This window comes from Stegodyphus dumicola, chromosome 1, assembly GCF_044657685.1.
Source record: "Stegodyphus dumicola isolate Sdum_Otavi_A_Nest chromosome 1, ASM4465768v1".
Classification (NCBI taxonomy): Eukaryota; Metazoa; Arthropoda; class Arachnida; order Araneae; family Eresidae; genus Stegodyphus; species Stegodyphus dumicola.
The window spans coordinates 144,567,190-144,591,713 of record NC_140768.1 but is presented as its reverse complement, the minus strand read 5'-3'; the positions used below and the strand labels follow the sequence as shown (position 1 = coordinate 144,591,713).

The window sequence follows — 24,524 nt, the reverse complement described above, 5'->3', positions numbered from 1 at the left end:
AATGGATAAAACTGGGGAGGGGAGAACTAAAAAATTCTTACTGGCTACAAATCTTGATTAACTTGCGAAGGTAAGACTAAGTGATGCAATCAAGTTAATCCCACTGTGGAGAAATAATTTCTTTTGCTATTCCCCCCACCACCATGTAAGAAAAACGCATTACTTTAGCTTTAAAGATCTAAAATTATATAGTAGCTTAATATTATTGTTTGCTAGTAAAGTTCAAGACAATGGCTTAGTTTTGAAGAAAGTCATAAATTAAAATACAGAGGTTTAAAAATTGTTCTCAGTTCTAATTTTAGTTTTTAAAGCATAAAACTGAATATTATTACATTTTAAAACAGAACAGGAAAACTGGGAGGTTTTCTGAAAGCACAAGCCCATTTTACTCATCTTTAAATTAGTACCTGATAATAAAATAAGAGTATGGCTATAATGTACTACTCCTTTACATAACATTTTGGAAGTTAACATTTCTAAATATAACTAAGCCAACTGGCCTAAGTAATTGGTCAGTTGTAAAATGCTGAAAAAACTGTACATATGATCAGCCTATGCAATAAAGATATAAATAAAATATATATTTAAAAACCTTTTTAATTTACCTAATTTTAGGCCAAATTGGAAAATAAAAAATTACTTTTTCTAGCTACCACATCATTCATGTTATGTGCAAAAGAATTCGTTAAGACTCCAAAATCTGTATCAATCTAAAACTGCTTTTTTTTCCCCTTAATTTTAAATTTGATATTGTCTTGTTTTTCTTCCAAATAGATATATAGAAATAATTTTCTTCATTAACTTGAACAACATTACTGATATTATATTGAATAGATTAATAATAATATACTATCTAAATATACATGTTATTAAATTCTAGATTTTTCCATTTTAAAATATCTCTAAAACTCTTGTTTGTTAACATTTTTTACAGGTCCCTTTAGTTTCTCTTCACCAGTAATTGGCTAAAGTGAAATATCAGATGCATGCCAGTTTTTGATGATTTTATTGTAAGGTAATAATGATTTTAATATGGTAACTTTACTTTCTTCATTGTTCGATAATGATATTATTCTGACAACTTATTTTTTTTATAAGAGTAAGGCTACAATATACTTACTCCTTTACATAATATTTAGAAAGTTACTACAGCCATTTTTAAATAAAACTAATTATATATAAATGTAAAACATTACTTTCTACAGATCATTTCAAAACAGAATATGGCTATGCAGATACATATACAGTAAGACCCCGCTTGTAATGCGAAACAGCGCTAAACGAGGCTATCTTTACATGTAAATATTGGGGTTAGGGGAAGATGGCTAGGAAATTGGTTAGGTATTAAATTTAAAAAGTATGTTTTTTTAATAAAAATAAAACCAAACATTTATTTCTTAAAGCCCAAATTAATACCACATTATTATTTCTTGCAAAAATAAAAACAAAATATAAATAACAAAACGAATATTCTTAAAAAAAAACAAACAAAATTCTCAGTCATATTTAGTTAGCCTTCCGTGTTTTCAATGTTCTGCCTTTTTGTGACAAAAGCATCTAATGTTGTTTGCCTTTTTCGTTTGCGTTGTTCTCTTAAAAGTTCTTCATAAACGGACAGAGCATCTCTAACACCATGCCTTACTTTTGAGCTCCTGTCAAAATTCAGATAATTTTCAATGGATTGATCCATTTTTTCAGTTATGGTAGACAAACTCCTTTTTACAAACACCATCGAAAGTTCTTTTTGCTCTTCTTCTGAATCACTGCTGTCAACATTTTTGTTTTCTTCTTGTTCAGTTAATTCCTTGAGCTCATCATTAGAAAGACTAGCCACTGCTTCTTGAATTATTTCTTCAACATCTTCCACACTTACCCCTTCAAAATATGTCTGTACAATACCGCACCAAACAAGAAATACAAGTACACTCTTTCGGATATGTAGTTGAAACCTATCGCTGCATAATATTTCGGGAAATCCCCGTATGCTGCGAGCGATTTCGTGGAATCCCCGGGTTGAAATAAAAGAGCGCTAAACCGAAACAGCGCTAAACGAAGCAGCGTTAAGCGGGGTCTTACTGTATAAATGATTGTGCTACTAATATAATAGATAATATCAGAAAGCTATTTAATTCCTAATTTTAATTTTAATAGATATTATTAATAAATATGTTACAGATTTAGATCATAATCCAGGATCCAGAAATTCAATTTTTTAATTTTACTAATTTTCCACAATGAAACAGAATAATTTTTTGAAGCAGGCATAATGAATTAATTACAAAATGAAGCACAAATAATGAATACTTTTAAGTATTCTCTGCAAAATACAGCAAAATTACTATATTATAAAAATATAATTTATTTTACTCTCTAAATCATTGAAAAAAGATAGGCTTTTTTTTTCTCCTGAAAGAAATAAATTATGGAAAAAAAATGTTCATTTTGAAAAACAAATGCATGTATAGCTACAGCATTGTACCATTCATAATAAATGTAACTTATGTGGTATTTCTTTCAAAATATAACTGAGCAGTTAGAAACTGACCTGGATTGAAAACATTTTTCATTAATATAGTTACTATAATATACAACTACTCAGTGTAATGACTTGTAAGTCAGTCATTTCTGAAAAGAAATTCTCTTTCTGAAGAAAGGGGAGACAGAACAAGCATATTTCTAAATAGAAAAATGATATGGACTGATAAAAATTGCTTCAGATATGAACTAAGAAAAACAGTTTTGAGAGTAAACTAATGACTGCAGTAACTAATTCAGAAGTCAAACAACAAAAATCAGCATTATATTTTCAAAATTTTCACAAGACTAGTTTCGATGGTTTTACCGAGCCACCATCCTCAGCTGCAAAACTGCAAATGAACAAGATAGGAAATAATAATTAGATAACATAAGGAAGCCTGGACAGAATAAGCAAGTGGCGCCATCTGTTGATGAAACCAGAACTAAAACATAATTTCTTTAAAGGCCAAAAGCAAGGATGGATTGGAATTAGGATCGTTAACTTGAACAGAAAGATTTTTTTTTGAATGTGAAATGCTTCTAGAAAATCCAATTCTCCAATGGAAGATGTTTTTTGAATAATTTTGGCAGCAGAAAAATTGAAAGTGTGATTGTCGAACCAACAATGTTGAGCAACAGAAGACTTCTGTGTTTCCTTTTTTCTAACATATGCCTCATGTTCCTTGACGCGAAATTTTAAGCCTTAGTTTAGTTTTAGTTTGGCCAATGTAAATTAAACCACACTGGCAAGGAATCCTATAAATACCCCAGGAATTCATATCCGGAATGGGGTCCTTGAATATGGAACTCGGAATTTTATTGATCGAAGAATACACAACCCGAAAGTTAAATTTCTGCAAAATATGTGCAACTTTATAGCTAATTGATGGAAAGAAGGGGATGACAACAGAATTTTTATTATCTCCTAAAACAAGAGTGGGACTTTTAGTGTGTTGAGATGATAATTTTTTAACTGCTTGATTAATAATGTTGGGTGAAAGGCCCCTGTCAATAGCTATTGCTTTTAAATAATTTAGTTCTTCATCAAGGTTCTTCATCATAATCATCTTTAGTTCTTCATCATAATTTAGTTCTTCATAAATAATTTAGTTCTTCATCCTAGTTTTAAGGAGCAAACTTGAAGAGCACGGAAAACATAGGAATAAAATGAAGCTAACTTTTGTTTAGTCGGATGACATGATTTAAAGTGTGGTGGAAGGCAAACCAATGAAAGTTTACGGTAAACCGTAGTACTGAAGTTGGATGTGTTACGTGTGACCAGAATGTCGAGAAACGGAAGAGAATTGCAAGTCTCAAGTTCAAAAGTGAACTGAATAGCAGGATCAATAGAATTCTTTGTTGAAAGAACTTTATTTAAATCATCTTTATTACCTTCAAACAGGGTAAAAGTATCGTCTACTTAGCGGGGGGGAAAAAAAATTATCATCTCAACACTCTAAAAGGCACACTCTTCTTTTAGGAGACAATAAAAATTCTGTTGTCATTCCCTTCTTTCCATCACTTAGCTATAAAGTTGCACATATTTTGCAGAAATTTAACTTTCGGGTTGTGTATTCTTCCATCAATAAAATTCCGAGTTCCATACTCAAGGACCCCATTCTGGATATGAATTCCTGGGGGTATTTATAGGATTCCTTGCCAGTGTGGTTTAATTTACATTGGCCAAAATAAGAGAGCCTTAAAATTTCGCGTCAAGGAACATGAGGCATATGTTAGAAAAAAGGAAACACAGAAGTCTTCTGTTGCTCAACATTGTTGTCCAAAAATCACACTTTCAATTTTTCTGCTGCCAAAATTATTCAAAAAACATCTTCCATTGGAGATTTAGATTTTCTAGAAGCATTTCACATTCAAAAAAATCTTTCTGTTCTAGTTAACGATCCTAATTCCAATCCATCTTTGCCTTCGGCCTTTAAAGAAATTATGTTTTAGTTATGGTTTCATCAACAGATGGCGCCACTTGCTTATTCCTGTCCAGGCTCTCTTATCTTATCTAATCATTATTTCCTATCTTGTTCATTTGCTGTTTTGCAGCTGAGGATGGTGGTTCGGTAAAATCATCGAAACTAGTCCTGTGAAAATTTTGAAAACATAATGCCGATTTTCGTTGTTTGGCTTCTGAATTAGTATTTATTTGGCGTGTTATTGTGTCTTACTACAGTAACTATTTTCTTTCTTTTTAAAACAACATTTTTTAATAGGTTGCTATTTAAAACATGAATTTATTATTTGTGAAACTTAATTTTTTCACTTCCCTGGCTTTTCGATATTCCACGTGAGTACTAAACCTCACCTTGGAAATTCGGATGTATATTTACACTAGGATTTTAACATGTATTACCAACATATATTAAAAATTTTATTTAATTTATACCTATTTCAATATACGTTTATTAAAGTATATCTCTTTAAATACATCTATATTTAAATAAATATATTTTAATGTAGATTAAAAACATCTTGGACATATTAAGATAATTATCTATACATTTGAAACATACTGTACAACATGTAATCTATCATGATCTAGATTTATTTCGAAGTACATACACACAATGAATTATTAAAATGTATTCTGTTTTTACATAACATTTTTTATTACATCTGTACATAGTTAAATCAAATATATAATCTTTATGTTTTATATTATAAAGCAATAATTAAAAGATGTATTGTTCCTAATCCACTACACCACATCCAAGAGCTAAACGAAACAGCGTTAAGCGGGGTCTTACTGTATAAATGATTGTGGTACTAATATAATAGATAATATCAGAAAGCTATTTAATTCCTAATTTTAATTTTAATAGATATTATTAATAAATATGTTACAGATTTAGATCATATTCCAGGATCCAGAAATTCAATTTTTTAATTTTACTAATTTTCCACAATGAAACAGAATAATTTTTTGAAGCAGGCATAATGAATTAATTACAAAATGAAGCACAAATAATGAATACTTTTAAGTATTCTCTGCAAAATACAGCAAAATTACTATATTATAAAAATATAATTTATTTTACTCTCTAAATCATTGAAAAAAGATAGGCTTTTTTTTTCTCCTGAAAGAAATAAATTATGGAAAAAAAATGTTCATTTTGAAAAACAAATGCATGTATAGCTACAGCATTGTACCATTCATAATAAATGTAACTTATGTGGTATTTCTTTCAAAATATAACTGAACAGTTAGAAACTGACCTGGATTGAATACATTTTTCATTAATATAGTTACTATAATATACAACTACTCATTGTAATGACTTGGAAGTCAGTCATTTCTGAAAAGAAATTCTCTTTCTGAAGAAAGGGGAGACAGAACAAGCATATTTCTAAATAGAAAAATGATATGGACTGATAAAAATTGCTTCAGATATGAACTAAGAAAAACAGTTTTGAGAGAAAACTAATGACTGCAGTAACTAATTCAGAAGTCAAACAACAAAAATCAGCATTATATTTTCAAAATTTTCACAGGACTAGTTTCGATGGTTTTACCGAGCCACCATCCTCAGCTGCAAAACTGCAAATGAACAAGATAGGAAATAATGATTAGATAACATAAGAAAGCCTGGACAGAATAAGCAAGTGGCACCATCTGTTGATGAAACCAGAAATAAAACATAATTTCTTTAAAGGCCAAAAGCAAGGATGGATTGGAATTAGGATCGTTAACTTGAACAGAAAGATTTTTTTGAATGTGAAATGCTTCTAGAAAATCCAATTCTCCAATGGAAGATGTTTTTTGAATAATTTTGGCAGCAGAAAAATTGAAAGTGTGATTGTCGAACCAACAATGTTGAGCAACAGAAGACTTCTGCGTTTCCTTTTTTCTAACATATGCCTCATGTTCCTTGATGCGAAATTTTAAGGCTTAGTTTAGTTTTAGTTTATCCAATGTAAATTAAACCATACTGGCAAGGAATCCTATAAATACCCCAGGAATTCATATCCGGAATGGGGTCCTTGAATATGGAACTCGGAATTTTATTGATCGAAGAATACACAACCCGAAAGTTAAATTTCTGCAAAATATGTGCAACTTTATAGCTAATTGATGGAAAGAAGGGGATGACAACAGAATTTTTATTATCTCCTAAAACAAGAGTGGGCCTTTTAGTGTGTTGAGATGATAATTTTTTAACTGCTTGATTAATAATGTTGGGTGAAAGGCCCCTGTCAATAGCTATTGCTTTTAAATAATTTAGTTCTTCATCAAGGTTCTTCATCATAATCATCTTTAGTTCTTCATCATAATTTAGTTCTTCATAAATAATTTAGTTCTTCATCCTAGTTTTAAGGAGCAAACTTGAAGAGCACGGAAAACATAGGAATAAAATGAAGCTAACTTTTGTTTAGTCGGATGACATGATTTAAAGTGTGGTGGAAGGCAAACCAATGAAGGTTTACGGTAAACCGTAGTACTGAAGTTGGATGTGTTACGTGTGACCAGAATGTCGAGAAACGGAAGAGAATTGCAAGTCTCAAGTTCAAAAGTGAACTGAATAGCAGGATCAATAGAATTCTTTGTTGAAAGAACTTTATTTAAATCATCTTTATTACCTTCAAACAGGGTAAAAGTATCGTCTACGTAGCGGGGGGAAAAAAAAATTATCATCTCAACACACTAAAAGGAACACTCTTCTTTTAGGAGACAATAAAAATTCTGTTGTCATTCCCTTCTTTCCATCACTTAGCTATAAAGTTGCACATATTTTGCAGAAATTTAACTTTCGGGTTGTGTATTCTTCCATCAATAAAATTCCGAGTTCCATACTCAAGGACCCCATTCTGGATATGAATTCCTGGGGGTATTTATAGGATTCCTTGCCAGTGTGGTTTAATTTACATTGGCCAAAATAAGAGAGCCTTAAAATTTCGCGTCAAGGAACATGAGGCATATGTTAGAAAAAAGGAAACACAGAAGTCTTCTGTTGCTCAACATTGTTGTCCAAAAATCACACTTTCAATTTTTCTGCTGCCAAAATTATTCAAAAAACATCTTCCATTGGAGATTTAGATTTTCTAGAAGCATTTCACATTCAAAAAAATCTTTCTGTTCTAGTTAACGATCCTAATTCCAATCCATCTTTGCCTTCGGCCTTTAAAGAAATTATGTTTTAGTTATGGTTTCATCAACAGATGGCGCCACTTGCTTATTCCTGTCCAGGCTCTCTTATCTTATCTAATCATTATTTCCTATCTTGTTCATTTGCTGTTTTGCAGCTGAGGATGGTGGTTCGGTAAAATCATCGAAACTAGTCCTGTGAAAATTTTGAAAACATAATGCCGATTTTCGTTGTTTGGCTTCTGAATTAGTATTTATTTGGCGTGTTATTGTGTCTTACTACAGTAACTATTTTCTTTCTTTTTAAAACAACATTTTTTAATAGGTTGCTATTTAAAACATGAATTTATTATTTGTGAAACTTAATTTTTTCACTTCCCTGGCTTTTCGATATTCCACGTGAGTACTAAACCTCACCTTGGAAATTCGGATGTATATTTACACTAGGATTTTAACATGTATTACCAACATATATTAAAAATTTTATTTAATTTATACCTATTTCAATATACGTTTATTAAAGTATATCTCTTTAAATACATCTATATTTAAATAAATATATTTTAATGTAGATTAAAAACATCTTGGACATATTAAGATAATTATCTATACATTTGAAACATACTGTACAACATGTAATCTATCATGATCTAGATTTATTTCGAAGTACATACACACAATGAATTATTAAAATGTATTCTGTTTTTACATAACATTTTTTATTACATCTGTACATAGTTAAATCAAATATATAATCTTTATGTTTTATATTATAAAGCAATAATTAAAAGATGTATTGTTCCTAATCCACTACACCACATCCAAGAGCTAAACGAAACAGCGTTAAGCGGGGTCTTACTGTATAAATGATTGTGGTACTAATATAATAGATAATATCAGAAAGCTATTTAATTCCTAATTTTAATTTTAATAGATATTATTAATAAATATGTTACAGATTTAGATCATATTCCAGGATCCAGAAATTCAATTTTTTAATTTTACTAATTTTCCACAATGAAACAGAATAATTTTTTGAAGCAGGCATAATGAATTAATTACAAAATGAAGCACAAATAATGAATACTTTTAAGTATTCTCTGCAAAATACAGCAAAATTACTATATTATAAAAATATAATTTATTTTACTCTCTAAATCATTGAAAAAAGATAGGCTTTTTTTTTCTCCTGAAAGAAATAAATTATGGAAAAAAAATGTTCATTTTGAAAAACAAATGCATGTATAGCTACAGCATTGTACCATTCATAATAAATGTAACTTATGTGGTATTTCTTTCAAAATATAACTGAACAGTTAGAAACTGACCTGGATTGAATACATTTTTCATTAATATAGTTACTATAATATACAACTACTCATTGTAATGACTTGGAAGTCAGTCATTTCTGAAAAGAAATTCTCTTTCTGAAGAAAGGGGAGACAGAACAAGCATATTTCTAAATAGAAAAATGATATGGACTGATAAAAATTGCTTCAGATATGAACTAAGAAAAACAGTTTTGAGAGAAAACTAATGACTGCAGTAACTAATTCAGAAGTCAAACAACAAAAATCAGCATTATATTTTCAAAATTTTCACAGGACTAGTTTCGATGGTTTTACCGAGCCACCATCCTCAGCTGCAAAACTGCAAATGAACAAGATAGGAAATAATGATTAGATAACATAAGAAAGCCTGGACAGAATAAGCAAGTGGCACCATCTGTTGATGAAACCAGAAATAAAACATAATTTCTTTAAAGGCCAAAAGCAAGGATGGATTGGAATTAGGATCGTTAACTTGAACAGAAAGATTTTTTTGAATGTGAAATGCTTCTAGAAAATCCAATTCTCCAATGGAAGATGTTTTTTGAATAATTTTGGCAGCAGAAAAATTGAAAGTGTGATTGTCGAACCAACAATGTTGAGCAACAGAAGACTTCTGCGTTTCCTTTTTTCTAACATATGCCTCATGTTCCTTGATGCGAAATTTTAAGGCTTAGTTTAGTTTTAGTTTATCCAATGTAAATTAAACCATACTGGCAAGGAATCCTATAAATACCCCAGGAATTCATATCCGGAATGGGGTCCTTGAATATGGAACTCGGAATTTTATTGATCGAAGAATACACAACCCGAAAGTTAAATTTCTGCAAAATATGTGCAACTTTATAGCTAATTGATGGAAAGAAGGGGATGACAACAGAATTTTTATTATCTCCTAAAACAAGAGTGGGCCTTTTAGTGTGTTGAGATGATAATTTTTTAACTGCTTGATTAATAATGTTGGGTGAAAGGCCCCTGTCAATAGCTATTGCTTTTAAATAATTTAGTTCTTCATCAAGGTTCTTCATCATAATCATCTTTAGTTCTTCATCATAATTTAGTTCTTCATAAATAATTTAGTTCTTCATCCTAGTTTTAAGGAGCAAACTTGAAGAGCACGGAAAACATAGGAATAAAATGAAGCTAACTTTTGTTTAGTCGGATGACATGATTTAAAGTGTGGTGGAAGGCAAACCAATGAAGGTTTACGGTAAACCGTAGTACTGAAGTTGGATGTGTTACGTGTGACCAGAATGTCGAGAAACGGAAGAGAATTGCAAGTCTCAAGTTCAAAAGTGAACTGAATAGCAGGATCAATAGAATTCTTTGTTGAAAGAACTTTATTTAAATCATCTTTATTACCTTCAAACAGGGTAAAAGTATCGTCTACGTAGCGGGGGGAAAAAAAAATTATCATCTCAACACACTAAAAGGAACACTCTTCTTTTAGGAGACAATAAAAATTCTGTTGTCATTCCCTTCTTTCCATCACTTAGCTATAAAGTTGCACATATTTTGCAGAAATTTAACTTTCGGGTTGTGTATTCTTCCATCAATAAAATTCCGAGTTCCATACTCAAGGACCCCATTCTGGATATGAATTCCTGGGGGTATTTATAGGATTCCTTGCCAGTGTGGTTTAATTTACATTGGCCAAAATAAGAGAGCCTTAAAATTTCGCGTCAAGGAACATGAGGCATATGTTAGAAAAAAGGAAACACAGAAGTCTTCTGTTGCTCAACATTGTTGTCCAAAAATCACACTTTCAATTTTTCTGCTGCCAAAATTATTCAAAAAACATCTTCCATTGGAGATTTAGATTTTCTAGAAGCATTTCACATTCAAAAAAATCTTTCTGTTCTAGTTAACGATCCTAATTCCAATCCATCTTTGCCTTCGGCCTTTAAAGAAATTATGTTTTAGTTATGGTTTCATCAACAGATGGCGCCACTTGCTTATTCCTGTCCAGGCTCTCTTATCTTATCTAATCATTATTTCCTATCTTGTTCATTTGCTGTTTTGCAGCTGAGGATGGTGGTTCGGTAAAATCATCGAAACTAGTCCTGTGAAAATTTTGAAAACATAATGCCGATTTTCGTTGTTTGGCTTCTGAATTAGTATTTATTTGGCGTGTTATTGTGTCTTACTACAGTAACTATTTTCTTTCTTTTTAAAACAACATTTTTTAATAGGTTGCTATTTAAAACATGAATTTATTATTTGTGAAACTTAATTTTTTCACTTCCCTGGCTTTTCGATATTCCACGTGAGTACTAAACCTCACCTTGGAAATTCGGATGTATATTTACACTAGGATTTTAACATGTATTACCAACATATATTAAAAATTTTATTTAATTTATACCTATTTCAATATACGTTTATTAAAGTATATCTCTTTAAATACATCTATATTTAAATAAATATATTTTAATGTAGATTAAAAACATCTTGGACATATTAAGATAATTATCTATACATTTGAAACATACTGTACAACATGTAATCTATCATGATCTAGATTTATTTCGAAGTACATACACACAATGAATTATTAAAATGTATTCTGTTTTTACATAACATTTTTTATTACATCTGTACATAGTTAAATCAAATATATAATCTTTATGTTTTATATTATAAAGCAATAATTAAAAGATGTATTGTTCCTAATCCACTACACCACATCCAAGAGCTAAACGAAACAGCGTTAAGCGGGGTCTTACTGTATAAATGATTGTGGTACTAATATAATAGATAATATCAGAAAGCTATTTAATTCCTAATTTTAATTTTAATAGATATTATTAATAAATATGTTACAGATTTAGATCATATTCCAGGATCCAGAAATTCAATTTTTTAATTTTACTAATTTTCCACAATGAAACAGAATAATTTTTTGAAGCAGGCATAATGAATTAATTACAAAATGAAGCACAAATAATGAATACTTTTAAGTATTCTCTGCAAAATACAGCAAAATTACTATATTATAAAAATATAATTTATTTTACTCTCTAAATCATTGAAAAAAGATAGGCTTTTTTTTTCTCCTGAAAGAAATAAATTATGGAAAAAAAATGTTCATTTTGAAAAACAAATGCATGTATAGCTACAGCATTGTACCATTCATAATAAATGTAACTTATGTGGTATTTCTTTCAAAATATAACTGAACAGTTAGAAACTGACCTGGATTGAATACATTTTTCATTAATATAGTTACTATAATATACAACTACTCATTGTAATGACTTGGAAGTCAGTCATTTCTGAAAAGAAATTCTCTTTCTGAAGAAAGGGGAGACAGAACAAGCATATTTCTAAATAGAAAAATGATATGGACTGATAAAAATTGCTTCAGATATGAACTAAGAAAAACAGTTTTGAGAGAAAACTAATGACTGCAGTAACTAATTCAGAAGTCAAACAACAAAAATCAGCATTATATTTTCAAAATTTTCACAGGACTAGTTTCGATGGTTTTACCGAGCCACCATCCTCAGCTGCAAAACTGCAAATGAACAAGATAGGAAATAATGATTAGATAACATAAGAAAGCCTGGACAGAATAAGCAAGTGGCACCATCTGTTGATGAAACCAGAAATAAAACATAATTTCTTTAAAGGCCAAAAGCAAGGATGGATTGGAATTAGGATCGTTAACTTGAACAGAAAGATTTTTTTGAATGTGAAATGCTTCTAGAAAATCCAATTCTCCAATGGAAGATGTTTTTTGAATAATTTTGGCAGCAGAAAAATTGAAAGTGTGATTGTCGAACCAACAATGTTGAGCAACAGAAGACTTCTGCGTTTCCTTTTTTCTAACATATGCCTCATGTTCCTTGATGCGAAATTTTAAGGCTTAGTTTAGTTTTAGTTTATCCAATGTAAATTAAACCATACTGGCAAGGAATCCTATAAATACCCCAGGAATTCATATCCGGAATGGGGTCCTTGAATATGGAACTCGGAATTTTATTGATCGAAGAATACACAACCCGAAAGTTAAATTTCTGCAAAATATGTGCAACTTTATAGCTAATTGATGGAAAGAAGGGGATGACAACAGAATTTTTATTATCTCCTAAAACAAGAGTGGGCCTTTTAGTGTGTTGAGATGATAATTTTTTAACTGCTTGATTAATAATGTTGGGTGAAAGGCCCCTGTCAATAGCTATTGCTTTTAAATAATTTAGTTCTTCATCAAGGTTCTTCATCATAATCATCTTTAGTTCTTCATCATAATTTAGTTCTTCATAAATAATTTAGTTCTTCATCCTAGTTTTAAGGAGCAAACTTGAAGAGCACGGAAAACATAGGAATAAAATGAAGCTAACTTTTGTTTAGTCGGATGACATGATTTAAAGTGTGGTGGAAGGCAAACCAATGAAGGTTTACGGTAAACCGTAGTACTGAAGTTGGATGTGTTACGTGTGACCAGAATGTCGAGAAACGGAAGAGAATTGCAAGTCTCAAGTTCAAAAGTGAACTGAATAGCAGGATCAATAGAATTCTTTGTTGAAAGAACTTTATTTAAATCATCTTTATTACCTTCAAACAGGGTAAAAGTATCGTCTACGTAGCGGGGGGAAAAAAAAATTATCATCTCAACACACTAAAAGGAACACTCTTCTTTTAGGAGACAATAAAAATTCTGTTGTCATTCCCTTCTTTCCATCACTTAGCTATAAAGTTGCACATATTTTGCAGAAATTTAACTTTCGGGTTGTGTATTCTTCCATCAATAAAATTCCGAGTTCCATACTCAAGGACCCCATTCTGGATATGAATTCCTGGGGGTATTTATAGGATTCCTTGCCAGTGTGGTTTAATTTACATTGGCCAAAATAAGAGAGCCTTAAAATTTCGCGTCAAGGAACATGAGGCATATGTTAGAAAAAAGGAAACACAGAAGTCTTCTGTTGCTCAACATTGTTGTCCAAAAATCACACTTTCAATTTTTCTGCTGCCAAAATTATTCAAAAAACATCTTCCATTGGAGATTTAGATTTTCTAGAAGCATTTCACATTCAAAAAAATCTTTCTGTTCTAGTTAACGATCCTAATTCCAATCCATCTTTGCCTTCGGCCTTTAAAGAAATTATGTTTTAGTTATGGTTTCATCAACAGATGGCGCCACTTGCTTATTCCTGTCCAGGCTCTCTTATCTTATCTAATCATTATTTCCTATCTTGTTCATTTGCTGTTTTGCAGCTGAGGATGGTGGTTCGGTAAAATCATCGAAACTAGTCCTGTGAAAATTTTGAAAACATAATGCCGATTTTCGTTGTTTGGCTTCTGAATTAGTATTTATTTGGCGTGTTATTGTGTCTTACTACAGTAACTATTTTCTTTCTTTTTAAAACAACATTTTTTAATAGGTTGCTATTTAAAACATGAATTTATTATTTGTGAAACTTAATTTTTTCACTTCCCTGGCTTTTCGATATTCCACGTGAGTACTAAACCTCACCTTGGAAATTCGGATGTATATTTACACTAGGATTTTAACATGTATTACCAACATATATTAAAAATTTTATTTAATTTATACCTATTTCAATATACGTTTATTAAAGTATATCTCTTTAAATACATCTATATTTAAATAAATATATTTTAATGTAGATTAAAAACATCTTGGACATATTAAGATAATTATCTATACATTTGAAACATACTGTACAACATGTAATCTATCATGATCTAGATTTATTTCGAAGTACATACACACAATGAATTATTAAAATGTATTCTGTTTTTACATAACATTTTTTATTACATCTGTACATAGTTAAATCAAATATATAATCTTTATGTTTTATATTATAAAGCAATAATTAAAAGATGTATTGTTCCTAATCCACTACACCACATCCAAGAGCTAAACGAAACAGCGTTAAGCGGGGTCTTACTGTATAAATGATTGTGGTACTAATATAATAGATAATATCAGAAAGCTATTTAATTCCTAATTTTAATTTTAATAGATATTATTAATAAATATGTTACAGATTTAGATCATATTCCAGGATCCAGAAATTCAATTTTTTAATTTTACTAATTTTCCACAATGAAACAGAATAATTTTTTGAAGCAGGCATAATGAATTAATTACAAAATGAAGCACAAATAATGAATACTTTTAAGTATTCTCTGCAAAATACAGCAAAATTACTATATTATAAAAATATAATTTATTTTACTCTCTAAATCATTGAAAAAAGATAGGCTTTTTTTTTCTCCTGAAAGAAATAAATTATGGAAAAAAAATGTTCATTTTGAAAAACAAATGCATGTATAGCTACAGCATTGTACCATTCATAATAAATGTAACTTATGTGGTATTTCTTTCAAAATATAACTGAACAGTTAGAAACTGACCTGGATTGAATACATTTTTCATTAATATAGTTACTATAATATACAACTACTCATTGTAATGACTTGGAAGTCAGTCATTTCTGAAAAGAAATTCTCTTTCTGAAGAAAGGGGAGACAGAACAAGCATATTTCTAAATAGAAAAATGATATGGACTGATAAAAATTGCTTCAGATATGAACTAAGAAAAACAGTTTTGAGAGAAAACTAATGACTGCAGTAACTAATTCAGAAGTCAAACAACAAAAATCAGCATTATATTTTCAAAATTTTCACAGGACTAGTTTCGATGGTTTTACCGAGCCACCATCCTCAGCTGCAAAACTGCAAATGAACAAGATAGGAAATAATGATTAGATAACATAAGAAAGCCTGGACAGAATAAGCAAGTGGCACCATCTGTTGATGAAACCAGAAATAAAACATAATTTCTTTAAAGGCCAAAAGCAAGGATGGATTGGAATTAGGATCGTTAACTTGAACAGAAAGATTTTTTTTGAATGTGAAATGCTTCTAGAAAATCCAATTCTCCAATGGAAGATGTTTTTTGAATAATTTTGGCAGCAGAAAAATTGAAAGTGTGATTGTCGAACCAACAATGTTGAGCAACAGAAGACTTCTGCGTTTCCTTTTTTCTAACATATGCCTCATGTTCCTTGATGCGAAATTTTAAGGCTTAGTTTAGTTTTAGTTTATCCAATGTAAATTAAACCATACTGGCAAGGAATCCTATAAATACCCCAGGAATTCATATCCGGAATGGGGTCCTTGAATATGGAACTCGGAATTTTATTGATCGAAGAATACACAACCCGAAAGTTAAATTTCTGCAAAATATGTGCAACTTTATAGCTAATTGATGGAAAGAAGGGGATGACAACAGAATTTTTATTATCTCCTAAAACAAGAGTGGGCCTTTTAGTGTGTTGAGATGATAATTTTTTAACTGCTTGATTAATAATGTTGGGTGAAAGGCCCCTGTCAATAGCTATTGCTTTTAAATAATTTAGTTCTTCATCAAGGTTCTTCATCATAATCATCTTTAGTTCTTCATCATAATTTAGTTCTTCATAAATAATTTAGTTCTTCATCCTAGTTTTAAGGAGCAAACTTGAAGAGCACGGAAAACATAGGAATAAAATGAAGCTAACTTTTGTTTAGTCGGATGACATGATTTAAAGTGTGGTGGAAGGCAAACCAATGAAGGTTTACGGTAAACCGTAGTACTGAAGTTGGATGTGTTACGTGTGACCAGAATGTCGAGAAACGGAAGAGAATTGCAAGTCTCAAGTTCAAAAGTGAACTGAATAGCAGGATCAATAGAATTCTTTGTTGAAAGAACTTTATTTAAATCATCTTTATTACCTTCAAACAGGGTAAAAGTATCGTCTACGTAGCGGGGGGAAAAAAAATTATCATCTCAACACACTAAAAGGAACACTCTTCTTTTAGGAGACAATAAAAATTCTGTTGTCATTCCCTTCTTTCCATCACTTAGCTATAAAGTTGCACATATTTTGCAGAAATTTAACTTTCGGGTTGTGTATTCTTCCATCAATAAAATTCCGAGTTCCATACTCAAGGACCCCATTATTCCGGATATGAATTCCTGGGGGTATTTATAGGATTCCTTGCCAGTGTGGTTTAATTTACATTGGCCAAAATAAGAGAGCCTTAAAATTTCGCATCAAGGAACATGAGGCATATGTTAGAAAAAAGGAAACACAGAAGTCTTCTGTTGCTCAACATTGTTGTCCAAAAATCACACTTTCAATTTTTCTGCTGCCAAAATTATTCAAAAAACATCTTCCATTGGAGATTTAGATTTTCTAGAAGCATTTCACATTCAAAAAAATCTTTCTGTTCTAGTTAACGATCCTAATTCCAATCCATCTTTGCCTTCGGCCTTTAAAGAAATTATGTTTTAGTTATGGTTTCATCAACAGATGGCGCCACTTGCTTATTCCTGTCCAGGCTCTCTTATCTTATCTAATCATTATTTCCTATCTTGTTCATTTGCTGTTTTGCAGCTGAGGATGGTGGTTCGGTAAAATCATCGAAACTAGTCCTGTGAAAATTTTGAAAACATAATGCCGATTTTCGTTGTTTGACTTCTGAATTAGTATTTATTCGGCGTGTTATTGTGTCTTACTACAGTAACTATTTTCTTTCTTTTTAAAACAACATTTTTTAATAGGTTGCTATTTAAAACATGAATTTATTATTTGAGAAACTTAATTTTTTCACTTCCCTGGCTTTTCGATATTCCACGTGAGTAATAACCCTCACCTCGGAAATTCGGATGTATATTTACACTAGGATTTTAACATCTATTACCAATATATATTAAAAATTTTATTTAATTTATACCTATTTCAATATACGTTTATTAAAGTATATCTCTTTAAATACATCTATATTTAAATAAATATATTTTAATGTAGATTAAAAACATCTTGGACATATTAAGATAATTATCTATACATTTGAAACATACTGTACAACATGTAATCTATCATGATCTAGACTTATTTCAAAGTACATACACACAATGAATTATTAAAATGTATTCTGTTTTTACATAACATTTTTTATTACATCTGTACATAGTTAGATCAAATATATAATCTTTATGTTTTATATTATAAAGGAATAATTAAAAGATGTATTGTTACTAATCCACTACACCACATACAAGAGACCTTGTGTAGGAAAACCTACATCACATCCAAGAGAACTTAACACACAGCTAAAAGATGATACAATCACTTATGCATTACAACACTAAAAAAAATAAGTATAAAATACATATAAGAAAAGTGCTTCTTTCTCACAGAAAAGGGTAAAATTTAAAGATCATAATACTTAGAGAAAACAATTTTATCTTTCTTCAGTTAACATAACAAAATTTGATTTTAATATCTACTGCTTCATGTTTCGCAAGCATTTATATACGCAGCTTTTACACTTATATCGAATATTTTTCGTAGTTATAGCAGAGTTTCAATGGATCATAAGGAAAGTAATCCCAGAACGTTTACTCGCATTTCACTTGCTTCGTAAGTTTCAAAAAATTAATTATTAAATACAAGATCGTTTTCCTATTATTATTTAATTTTTTTTTTTTTTCTTTAAGTTGCCTAAATGGAATTCGCTAGTAAATTTCGTATAGTATAATTAATAATTCGTATGACATATACTTACATAAATACGTCAGGTGTCAATAGAAGTAATTTCGTTTATTACTTCAGAGATTGTAATCCACAGAATCAATTCCACGAATTCTACCAAACGTCCACAAATCAAACATCCACATTTAAAACGTGACATCCGTAGTAAAGGTACGGAATTTCAGACACTGTACACATACCATATCCATCTCCGTTTTGCTTCCATCCCGCCAATTCAGTACAACTACCGACAAAAGTGGTTCCATTCATATCCATAGAACGTCACGCAAAGGCACTTCACACTTCTTAAAAATGGCAGGCCAGGGAATCGGAGAGAAAGATGAAAATTTGTCGCAAGAAAATGGAAAGGTCTGAACCAACGAATACAAATGAAATAAACAAATACTGGCAATAAAATGAATGCAAACGAAATTGTAAATACTCACCTGACTGACGGTGCCATGTTTATTGGCAGACATCTGTGACGGCACGAAGGAAGGTTGCCATAAAACTGAAGAAGAGAAATATCATTCGCGTTTTTCGCCAAACTCACAAATCGATGTCAAACTGTAGTAAAAAGCAGTCTTGCCAAAAATTTTTTCTACCCCCTCCCCCATTTTTTTTTTTTTTTTAAATCTTAAGTTCTTAGTTTAAAAATCCTGTAATTATTTTGCATGCTATTTTTGTATACACACGTAAAAAATTATCAGAAGTAGAAAAGAATTAAAAAACTTTCTATTATCTTATCATTTTATGAAAATAGCTGATGATATAATTGCCGTAATAGTAGATTTAATTTTTTTAAATATAGCTTATTTACGCAAAGTATATTCTTCTTATTTAAAAAGTCTACGTCGGTTTTTTTTTATTATTTCTCGCTTTATATTAAAATAAAAACTAATATAAAGTTGAAATATATCAGTAATTGCATATCAAGTTGGAATCTAAAAATCTGAGTGCAAGGCATACTTTTTTCCATTAATATTTATAAAAACCTCCTAAAAACAGAAATATTTTGTCAGCCCATGATGTAAAAGATCTTTACCTAATTTATAGTCTATCATTTTATATCACCATATTATTTATCAATAAAATAAATCACTCCTTTTATAAGAAGTATGCATTTTTGAAAAAGAGTTCGATACTTTTGGTGACACCATTTTTATTAAATTTTATACTATTAGAATAATTAATGATTTTCAGAATTTCAAATTTACAAACGATTCTAGGGCGAACTTGGAAGAATTATGTCAGGTTTTTCGATTTCTATCAAATATAAAACCTAGATATATTTTTCCTATATTCCAGATTACTTCCATTATTTTTATCAACAAATTCATTTATATTTCACATACGTAATTTAAAGTCTTAAAATAATTTTGACTTTAAATATTTAATATTTAATTTAATTATTAATTTAAATATATTTATAAAATTTTATTTTTAATTTAATTATTAAGTAACATCAAAGTTGATTTTCAATTTACTTATTTGGATATTTTTATTAATTGTTTTTATTTATTTGACGAAGATGTAGAGAAAAAGAAACTAGTTATACAGTATTATCCGGTTATAATACAGATGTCGGGGATTAGAATATTATGTCCATATTTCTTAAAACCTTATATAAATAACGCAAATTTAAATTTATGCACTTAGTAAAAAAATAACCCTCACAAAATTTTTTCATAGAAGCTAATAGAACTCTTGAGAAATTCGTATAGCATTTTATAGGTAATTCTTTGCTGAAATGCTTCCCTATAAAATTCTATGCATGAAATTTTATAGAGCTTTCATAGAAAAGAATTCTACAGAAATGTTGCTTTGTAAAAATCACAGAGAAATTTTATAAAATGGTATTTTGTGGAAATCTGCAGTTTCGAACTGTAATCAAATCAAATTTTGAGCTCCTAATATACTATATAGATGAATAGTTTTTAGCTTCAAGTTATATAAAATTTTGCTCAGTTTTTCATACAGTATTATTGCTTGTATAATACAAAAATTAAATCTTGTGAAAGCGTAAAATCACTTTAAAATAGGAAATTTATTAGAAGATTAAATTTATGCGGTTAATTATAAAATTTTAATTCCTGAAATGAATGTCTTTAATTATTATACACGTACTACTGACATGTGAAACGGATTCTTAATTTTAATTAAACTTCATTATTATTTAAAACATTTTTATTTTTATTTAAATATTTTTTAAAATAAAAACAATATTGAAATTTTTTACTTAGAAAAAAAAATCAGTTCGACGTTTTTATCTCTCTCCCTCAATGTCATAAATCAGTTCAAAATTTAGGTTAAAAAATTCCATTCAAAAGTGAAAATTTAATTCATCCCTTTAAATTTCAAAAGATAATTTTGTTGATTTCATAGTGCTTTTAAATGCTTCAAAAGCTTCTACAGGATCTTTTATAGGACATTAAAAGAGTAAGGAAGGTGTCTAGAATTCTTTATAGCTCAATTTTCTGCAAAATTTATATGATATTTTCAATAGAATTCTTCTAGTTGATTCTACATATGCTGTATTAGATTTTACACATAGGATCTTTAGAAACTCGTCCAAATTTTAATTGAATCTGTATACATATTTCTATCGAATGTCTTCACATAGTCGCTTGATGAATGTCCGAAATGTTTGCAAAAAATCATTATATCTCATTTACATTGGCCAATGCCGACATTCAGCATGCACTGATGGTGAATGCTGAAAAATAAATTTTTGTTATTTTAAGATAGATATGCCTTTTTCTAAATCATACTTAACTTTTAAAAATAGAAGAAAGCTTAAGTAACAGAACATGTAAACAAACTCCTGTACCTAAAACCAGCAGTAAACTAAATCAAATAAATAAATAAATAAATAAATTTGAAAGATTTCAGATTTTAAATTACGTCCAAAGGGGCTTTTTTTAACATTTTGTGTGTTACCTTTATTTATTAAATATCATGTCCTTCGAACTTAAACCACATAAAATTCAATTCAACAGCAATACCACACAATATTTAACAGCATATCTTTTTACGATTTTCGATAGACAATCACGGGCGCTGGAGATTAAAATGTTTTTTCTGTACAACGCTGCCATTCTCGCTTTGAAATTGTTGATTTTGTTAATCAAAGTTTTACAAAAAAGTTTTACAAAATAGGAAATAGGTAATAAACAAATTAGAAATTCGGGGATTCCAGATGCCTATATTCGAATAAAGGATTACGCTATTCAAAATTTGATGTCTCTAATTTTGTTGTTTTATCAGAATGCGAGAAACAAACATACACTCATGCAGATTCTTCATTATTTAATTTCTTTAAATACAATGCAGGGTGGTAATATTTAGTGGCAACAATCTGAAAAATGAAACGCCGTTTATAGTGCCACAAATTATAGCCACAAAATGCCAAACAAAATTAATAGCCCTTTTGGGATAACGCTCTTTGGGCTAATAAATACCAATAATAAACTTACATATAAATTATGTAATTAACATTACACAATCTTATTATTGCAACAACCTAAACTGTTATGACACGTGGAATTGCACAAATCTCTTGCTCTATTTCGAATGCCTCGAGCATTTATCGGTACTTGTCGACATTATACCGACGATGGGTCGAATGTATGAGAATATAGCGAAATATTCGGTCTTTTACGGACATATTTGGTATATGCTGACATTCAGTAGAGAATACTGACATTTTCTAATTTCTATCTTTCACGGCAACATATAGTATATCTCTATAGAATTTCCACACGTAACTGCGTAAGAGCTCTACCTAAAATTTTATAGAACTGTACAGTATTTATAACCTAGTTTACAGAAAATTAGATCATAATTCTAAAGGATTCTAAGAAAGTTTAATATTGGATTTTTTTAAATAGAAAATATCTTTTAGTAATTAGAGTAATGCAGTAAATACTCTTAATTTTCTTTCAATATACTAACAGCTGAACGTGTTTTAAATTATATCAATTGAATATACCAAAGCTTTTAATTAGTAAGAAGTGCCTTGGTTAGTTTCCAATCTTTCAGTTTGTTAAGCAATATGATTATGATTTGAAAGATTAATGATCTTATATTAAATGGAATAGCAACATCCAGGGAAACTGGCTGTTTACCAGATCTAATGTAAATTAAAGACCTTACATTTTGCGAAATAATAATACACGCCAGGTAATCTGGATGATAAATTTTATAGCATAACGTAACATAACAACCTAAACATTGGTAGCTATATTTGAACTCCAAAAAGTGAAAATATATTGAAATAAAAACTTATAAGATATTTTCTTCTTCCTTTCTGCATGCCATTCTGGTGTAACGGTTAGCACACTCGGCGCGTATTCGAGAGGTCCAGGTTGGAGTCCAGGCGAGGTCATCAGTCAATTTTCACTTCTCCAGCTTCAAAAAATAACCTAATGATTCTACAGTGGCGCCCGAATGAAAAGGTGGTGGATGATGATTCCTCAATACCAGGATTTAGCGATTGGCTCCCTTAATGCCCAGTCGCCCTTTAAAAGGAGGAGTATATAAGGGTTATAAGGTATATAAAAGTAGGTGCACCCGACCCACTTATATGTTCTCCCTCCTTCTGCATGCCTTCGTGGTGTAATGGTTAGCACACTCGGCACGTATTTGAGAGGTCTAAGCTCGAGTCCTGGTGACGGCATTGCTCATTTTTCATGTTTCCTGCTTCAATGTCTCTACAAACGTACAATTCAAAATGTGATGTGAATAGAAACAGTGTAAATATTGGGAATCAAAAGTTTAATTTTGCAGGGGAAAATAATAATAAATTTATAAATAGGTGAAACTTTTGAAAAAATTTCTTAGCAAATTTCCTGAAACATAGATTTTTTATCGAGTTTTGATTTATATGTAGTAAGGGTTTAGTTCTTGCTTAATATCTGTTGTTACACTTTACATTTTCCTATTTTGTTGAAATTTCTGTAAGCGATTCTTATCAGTTTACTGCGGAATTCATTTCCGAAGTTTGCTAAGTGTTGCCATTCCGAAAGTTATAAAAATCTTAATTTAATTTCTACATTTCCAAACAAATGATGTTGTTATTCGATGAATGTTATTATTCGATGCAGTATAAATTTTTCTTTTATCTTTTTGGTTATAATTTAAAAGTTGCTTAGAAGACTAAAAATTTTTTTAAAAATCTGTAAGTTTAGATTTTATATTACGCACAGAGGGGCTTTTTTTTTAACGTTTTTTGTGTTACCTTTATATATTAAATATCATGTTCTTCGCACTTAACCCATAAAAATAAATTCAACAGCAATATCATAAAATAATTTAAAAAGAGCGCATTTTTAGAATTTCCGATACGTAGTCTCGCTCTGGAGATTTTTTTTTTGCCCCCCCCCCCGTGCAGTGTTGGGCTTCCAGATTTCGGTACTCGGGTTGAGAATTAAGTTATTCGAATTTGGATGGCTCTAGGTACCGTTTTTTTTATCACAAAGCGGGAAACATACATACATTTATGCAAATTATGAAAAAAGAATTATTTAATTTATTTAAATATAACATAGGGCGATAATATATGTGGCAAAAATTTGAAAAGTTATACGTCGTTTATAGGGATTCGACGCAAAATGCCAATAGAAATTTTAATAGCCCTTCTGGGCTAATGCCGTTTGGGCTAAAAATGTCAAAATGGCATGTAGAAAAATAAATTAAAACTGTTACGTTTATTTTTGAAGTAAAATTCTAATTCCAACAATTTAAAATTATATTATTATTTCTTTCGTGAAGCCATGCATGTCATTGTAATAGTCTGTTACATTTCTCTTGTTGATGCTTTATAGATCGTATAGAAAGATTTCTTAAATGCATAATATACATTTGTAGCTTTTAAATACTTCCTAAAATTATTTTTGTCTAGGAAACGATTCTCACAACCAGCAACACTAAACAGCAGTTTAGAAGAAACTTCTAAACTATTTTTTAGAAGAAACTGTAGAAATTCAAAAGGATTCCGCGTCTCCTATTTCCATTTTGCTAGAAGTGAT

The 24,524-nt window shown here is 30.0% G+C and overlaps 1 protein-coding gene across 2 annotated transcripts in view; it reads right to left on the bottom strand.

Annotated features, from left to right (window-relative positions):
• The window catches only part of LOC118192301 (uncharacterized), an 81,007-nt gene extending 62,008 nt beyond the window's left edge, over positions 1-18,999 (bottom strand). Inside the window, exon 1 of one of the 2 annotated variants that reach the window (XM_085821537.1) lies at positions 18,942-18,999. In XM_085821537.1, the coding sequence (XP_085677663.1) occupies positions 18,942-18,958 (17 nt within the window). In that variant the 5' untranslated portion in view covers positions 18,959-18,999. Of the gene's footprint in view, positions 1-18,529; positions 18,896-18,941 lie in introns of those variants that run through there. The other variant, XM_085821543.1, reaches the window with a different exon arrangement.
• Positions 19,000-24,524: the final 5,525 nt, after the last annotated feature.